This window comes from Pteronotus mesoamericanus, unplaced genomic scaffold, assembly GCF_021234165.1.
Source record: "Pteronotus mesoamericanus isolate MK-2021 breed Mesoamerican mustached bat unplaced genomic scaffold, CSHL_Meso_final contig_52, whole genome shotgun sequence".
Classification (NCBI taxonomy): Eukaryota; Metazoa; Chordata; class Mammalia; order Chiroptera; family Mormoopidae; genus Pteronotus; species Pteronotus mesoamericanus.
In genome coordinates, this window is record NW_026555189.1 from 2715721 (window position 1) to 2721720 (window position 6000).

The 6000-nt window shown below is 47.9% G+C and overlaps 1 protein-coding gene and 1 pseudogene across 2 annotated transcripts in view; both read right to left on the reverse strand.

Moving 5' to 3' along the window:
- GAN (gigaxonin) overlaps positions 1-1110 on the reverse strand; it is a 53264-nt gene extending 52154 nt beyond the window's left edge. The window contains exon 1 of one of the 2 annotated variants that reach the window (XM_054579137.1): positions 797-1110. In XM_054579137.1, the coding sequence (XP_054435112.1) occupies positions 797-963 (167 nt within the window). In that variant the 5' untranslated portion in view covers positions 964-1110. The remainder of the gene's footprint in view (positions 1-796) is intronic. The other variant, XM_054579138.1, reaches the window with a different exon arrangement.
- A 3347-nt stretch (positions 1111-4457) lies between these two features.
- Positions 4458-4635, reverse strand: LOC129075046 (40S ribosomal protein S29-like; annotated as a pseudogene).
- Between the last annotated feature and the right edge of the window lie 1365 nt (positions 4636-6000).

Consider the following 6000-nt stretch of genomic DNA (forward strand, 5'->3'; position numbering starts at 1 on the left):
ATTACTCATCAACCTTTAACCAGGTTAGTTGAGATGGCTAATCAGGTTAAGCTTTGTTTCACTGAAGTTTTAAAACGCTCTTCGAGTCACTAGTCTTCTGGTCCTCGAGTTGTAACTGCATCCTGAGAATTACAGTAAGTCTTTTAAAATTCGGGACAGCTTACTTCAACGCGTTTCTATAACGCACAGCCCGTCTTTTAAACGGAGTTCCCACAAGGGAGTGTTAAAGACACATTTGACAGGAACTTCGGCCTTGGGGTCGGATTGCCTATCCCAAAGAGAAGACACAATATACAATAGGGTTTTCCCTCTGCCCACACGGGTGGGGAGGTTGTTTGTGTGGCCTCTCCGCGGGAGGGGCGCTACCGGCCACGGGCCCCGCCGACTGCGCGTCGATTAGGAGGCGAACAGCCGGCAAACTTCAGCCGAGGGGGCGGCTCTTCTCGGGCGCGGCCCCGCCCTGCTCGCCCGTGCAGGTCCCGAGCCAGCCCAGGACGGCGTCCGGGGGCCTCCGGGGCTCGGAGGCCCGGACGAGCGCCAGGTTGTGGGAATCGGAGGAGAGCGGGCCGAGGAGTTGCGGCCCGGGTCCGGGGTCAACTCTAGGGTGGCAAGGGTCCCGTGGGGGCCCATCCCAAGGGTGGGCGAAGCCATAGGAGCTGTCCTGGGGGGCCTGCAGTGATGTCTGCCGGGAGGGACCCCAGCGGCTGGGGGGTGGTGACACGAACTCTGATGCCACGCCCGGCCCTCCCCGCCCCCGGGTTCAGGACTGCACAGCCCCGCCCGACCCCCTCCTCACCTGATGTACGGACTGGCCGCCGCCAAGATGTTCTTTTGCACGGGGATCTCCTCCCCATCGAGGACAAGGTGCGCGTCGCAGAAGCGGGACTCCTCGCGGAAAGAGCTGAGCGCTCGCAGCAGGCGCGCGGCGTGCTGCGGATCGGACACGGCGCTACCCTCGGCCATCGCGGCGCCCGCTAGTCAGTCGGCCGGTCCCGCTCAGGACGCAGCCTCGCTGGGCCCTTGGAGCCGTCCGCGGCCAACGCGCGCCCAGTCTGCACAGTCCGCGCGCGCGCGCGCCCGCTCCCGCTCGGCCAGACTCTCAGCGATCCTTGAACAAGCGGGAGCCCTCAAAACGCGCCTGCGCCATCCCCGGAGAGAGGGGCTGGTACCTTTAAGGAGTCCGGGCATTGCGTCATTTTTCCGCGACGCCTCCACGCCCGCCGTCGCCGGAAGCGACCAATCAGAAGCCCGTTCCTCAGTCAGACCCTCCGGTTCCGCCCCCGCACAGCCACGGGTTGTCCACGGCTGGAGTGATCGCTGCGGTAACGAAGGTGTGCGGGCTGGCTGGAACGCTGTATGATTAAGCTGGTGGCGTGTGGAGCCCCGAGTTTCGGCTCTTCTGCTCTCTTGCTGTGTGACCATGGGTACGGTACCCATCTTCAACTTCTCCATCTGCAAAATGAAGATGATGACTTCTCAGTGTTGTGGACTCACGTGAGATAACGCACGTAAGCAAGGGCTCAGTAGATGTACCTTTCATTATGTATGAAAGAAAAACCGCTTCCCAGGTAAGGGCAGAGACGCGAGAAAACAATTTTGGAAAAGAGCGTTTTGGTTTGCGGCCTGGGCAGGAGATGAAGCTGGAAGAGTAAGCGGCAGATCTTAAAATTTTTCAGGGCCTCCTTGGCCGTGGTAAGGAAGTTGGTCTTAATTCCTGTAGGTGTTAGGAATCATGAAAGGTCTTTGAGCAGGGGGTTTTATAGACATCACTCAGCCGCTGCACGGAGAGTGGGGTCGGGGGGAGTGGGGAGGGTGCTAAAGACAGAATGATGCTTAAATACTGCCGTACTTGAGGGAAGAGAATGGTAGTCTAGATGGAAGGGTGATGATGGAAGGGTACAGTAGCGGACGGCTTTAAAAGAATAGATACAATTGTGAGGGAGGGGGAGTCCAGGATAATGTTCTGGGTTGAAATAACTGCATGGATGTTGGTGGCTTTGAGAGAGAGAGAGGAAACGCTGAAGGGCTAGGGGGTAGAGAGGCCAAGCGTTCAGTTGTGACAGGAAGCAACTCTGGGTCAGCTTGGCCAGCAAGGCAAGACCTATACCGTCTGAGGTTTCATGGAGGTTGTTAGGGGTACATGGGATATGGGATGTAGCCACCATTTTGTACAAACAGGTAGTCAATAAGTGTTTAAAGAAATAGCAGTTTTACGAGGACCAGCGCCCAGAAGAATGTGATTGGCATTCCAGATCAAGCAGGATGCGGTTTTCACTGGATCAGCTCACTCTTTTCCTTCAGCCAAAGACTTCAATAAAGTCTTGGATCTTTACCCTGAGCCAGCCGAGGCTTTGGAGTCACTGGCATGAATCAGAGTACATAACTCTGGTAGAGTCACTGGCAGAATAGATGGGAAGAAGGATGCCACCAGTGAAGATCCAGATATTTCTAGTCTCTTCTTCAAATGCAGCTCAGTATTTATGGGTGAAATGATAAAAAATGTTTAGGTTTGGTTTCAAAACAAAAGGAAGGGACTAGGGGAAGCGGGTGGAGGTATAGGTGAATCAAAAGTGGATCTGAGTGACTAATTGTTAAAGCCGGGTTATGGGTATGTGGAGATTTGTTGTACTAGTCTCTGTATTTTTGTGTATGTTGTAAAATGTCATAAGAAGTAAAAAACAAGATAAGCAGCTCAAGCGTTTCTTCTCCATGATACCTGTCCAATATTCCAGAGAGTTTAGACACTCCTTTTTCCAAGTTGTTGCTGTACTTTGAACATTTCTCTGGCAGTACACTTATTGTAATGAGTTTATTTATTCATGTTATCTGCTAGCTTGTAAATTTTAGTGTGTCTCGATTTCCAAGTGCCAAGCACAGTGCCTGGTAGTGCTCAGTGAATTGTGGGTGGATAGAGGGATTAAAAATTTTGTGGCCGCTCTCCCTCTTTGGAGCATGCCTGCGTCTTGACTCCCCCCCCCCCCCCGCTTCTCTCCCCAGGTGCATTACCTTCACTTTCTGTCTCCTAAGTTCCAAGGGCCCCTCTTTTGCTTCTGTAACTTGTTTCCTGAGCCTATGCCGACCAGCTGGCTCACTTCTACTGCCTCTGTAACTTTCTAAATAAACTTGCTCTTATAATTTGAAAAATAAATTATGAATACCAGGCACTTAATAAATGTTTTCAGCCCTGGCTGGTGTGATTCAATGGATTGGGTGCCAGCCTGTGAACCAAAAGGTTGCCAGTTCAAATCCCAGTCGGGGGTCATGCCTGGGTTCGGGGCCAGGTTCTCACTTGGGGGCGTGCAAGAGGCAACTGTTTCACTCTTACAGCAATGTTTCATTCCCCTCCCTTATTCCCTTCCCCTCTCTCTAAGGGTGAATAAATAAAATCTTTCTAAAAAAATTGTTTTCAGAATTGCAGTTTCTTTTTAGTTTATTTGTGTTTATCTTCTTTCTCTGCTTGGTTGTTGTTGGGGTCAAAAATGGTACATATGACAGAGTTCTCTACACCTTGTAGATACTGGATAAATATTTATTGATTCTTTGCTTGGAATGCTGGTCTACTCTTCACATGTCAGAGGTTTCAAAACAAAACAAAGAGCTCAAATAACAGAATCACCCTGAGGTAACCAGTTATCCCAGAAAGGGAGTGTTGCCTCAGCTGAATTAATTGGAGGTAAGTGGGGATTAGTCAGGCAGGCTCTTCCTGGTAGAGGTGAACCTTCTCTGTTGTTTTGACAGATGGAAGGAATGGGAGGACCTGGGCAGCGGGCTGTAGACAGACCAGCGTCACTCAGGGGAAAGGTAGTTGCTGGCTTGAGAGGGTCACCTATGCAACAGGCAGCTAATCAGCAGAACTTGTATATGCTTTCGATACCACCTCACTGGTTGCAGTAGCCCCCTCCAACCTGCCTGCCTGAATAACTCATATTCAGCCTTCAAAACCGAGCTCAAAATGACCTTCAGGGAACCTCCAACCAGCCTCTCATGGCCGAGTCCTCATGCACGTCCATGCCTCCTGTGCTGCACTGACTTCACCGCCCTGTAATTAACTGGTTTATAAGTTGGTTTGTGAGCTCCTCCGGGGTGCTTAGTAGGTGCACCCCAATGCTTTCATGTAATCAGTTAGAGGTAGCAGGTTGGGGAATTGAGCCAGGGAGGCAGGCTATAGCACAATAGCGGTGGGAGGGGTTACAGGGTACTGAAGGGCACACACACCCTGGCTCACGCGGGAGGAGGCTGGTCAGCCAGCTGATTGCACCAGTGGATAAGGGCCCAGTGGTGCCGAATCCAATGATTTTTCAAGAGCTCTGGAAATTTAGATTCACATGTCGAATGTTCCAGTTTTTCTTTTGTTTTTTGGGGGTTTTTTTGAGTTTTTAAATTTTATTTTATGTACAAAGAACTAGCCATTCTCCAATAAGGCAGATGTCTTGAATGACCCATTCAAAGAAGTTCACTTAGTCCAATTTAATGAAGTCTATATCCTTCAGGTGCTGATGGAAACTGGCGGCACATATTAAGGCCATACTTCCAGCTCAGGCTGTGCTGGTTTGAGCAGACACAGCAAGAACGAGAACCCTGGCTGAATTTTCTCAGATGGCTCCAGTGGAGCTGCTGGTGACCCATCTTGCTCTCTCTGCTGCAATATCCAAATGTCCTGGTTTTTCAACATGAGCTACCAATTCCATTTGAGAAATAAAGATGCAGCATATGACTGGCCTTAATTCATTTCCAGAAGTAATCAGAAACCCATCTTGGTTTATTGAGAAGGGAGTTAACAATCAAAAGTATGCTAGGCTCTCAATAAAAATTGTTGAGTTGAACTCAGGTGCCCCAAGAAAACTCATCCTGGTGCTATAGGGAAGGAAGAGGGTCCAAATGTGGGAAGAAAGATGGGGGCAGAACCTACCCTTCCATCTGCTGTAAGAGCCACTCCTGATTGGGCAATAAACTGCTCTGCAGTCTTTCTTGATGTTGCTCAAACTGAGCCGGCCTTGGTATTGTTTATTGGCCATCAGAATGGTATATTTGGTGTTATTGTCTCTCTACATTCCATGGATGTAAGATACCAGCTATTGTGAAACATATAATGTAAGAGATCCGGTATCTGCCCAGCAGTTTCAGTCTCTGGTGACTATAACTGTTCCCTTCTGGTTTAGAGCCTAAACAACCCCCAAAAGAGGACTTACTTTGTTGTTGTTTTTTGTCTGAAGACTAATAAGGATGTTTACAAGATATTAACAGTAGTCATTCAACAGATATTAAGCACCTGCTATATGGTATATATTGCAGATACAACAATGGTAAAAACATAGTTACCTCAGTGGTATCATTGTAGAGGTTTTTTACTCTCTGCTTTTCTGATCATGTATCATTTTTTTTCTCAAAAAGAAAAGCAAACAAAACAATTTCCACATGCTAAAAAGAAAGAAAACAGCTTTGCTTTAAAAAGTGATCCCTCAAAGAAGAGAAAAATCGCCTTGGGGTTTGGGGTTTTATTTTCTAATAAATGTTAGGGAGAGGAATGGGAATCCAGTAAAAGAACTAATACAAAAAAAAAATGAATAGTTTGAAAACTCTTGAGAAGTCATCTAATCCAATGGATTCATTTTATTCAAGAGAAAATTGAAGATGAGCAAACAGCTTGGTCAAGGTCATACATGTGACCTTGTAGGGCAGAACAAGTAGGCCTAGAGCTTCTGCCTTCTAGCCCTGTAAGCTTTTCCATTACACAAAGTTGACTCTTTGTAAACATTAATTTGGTTGAGACAGTCTCTTCTGATTCATTTTAAGGCGGTCTTCAAATATTTTATTGCATAAATCTGTCCTTTATCCAAATCTATACATAGCTCCTTTCTCTCTGAAAATCTAAGCTCTTTCAAATTGCTGTGTCAGAGAACATCTCAGTATTTTTAACTCTTGAGAGTTGTTTCTATATATTTATACAGTATTCAGAGAAGTGTCTCAGAAACCAGTGAACTAATTAAGTTGTATTGAAGA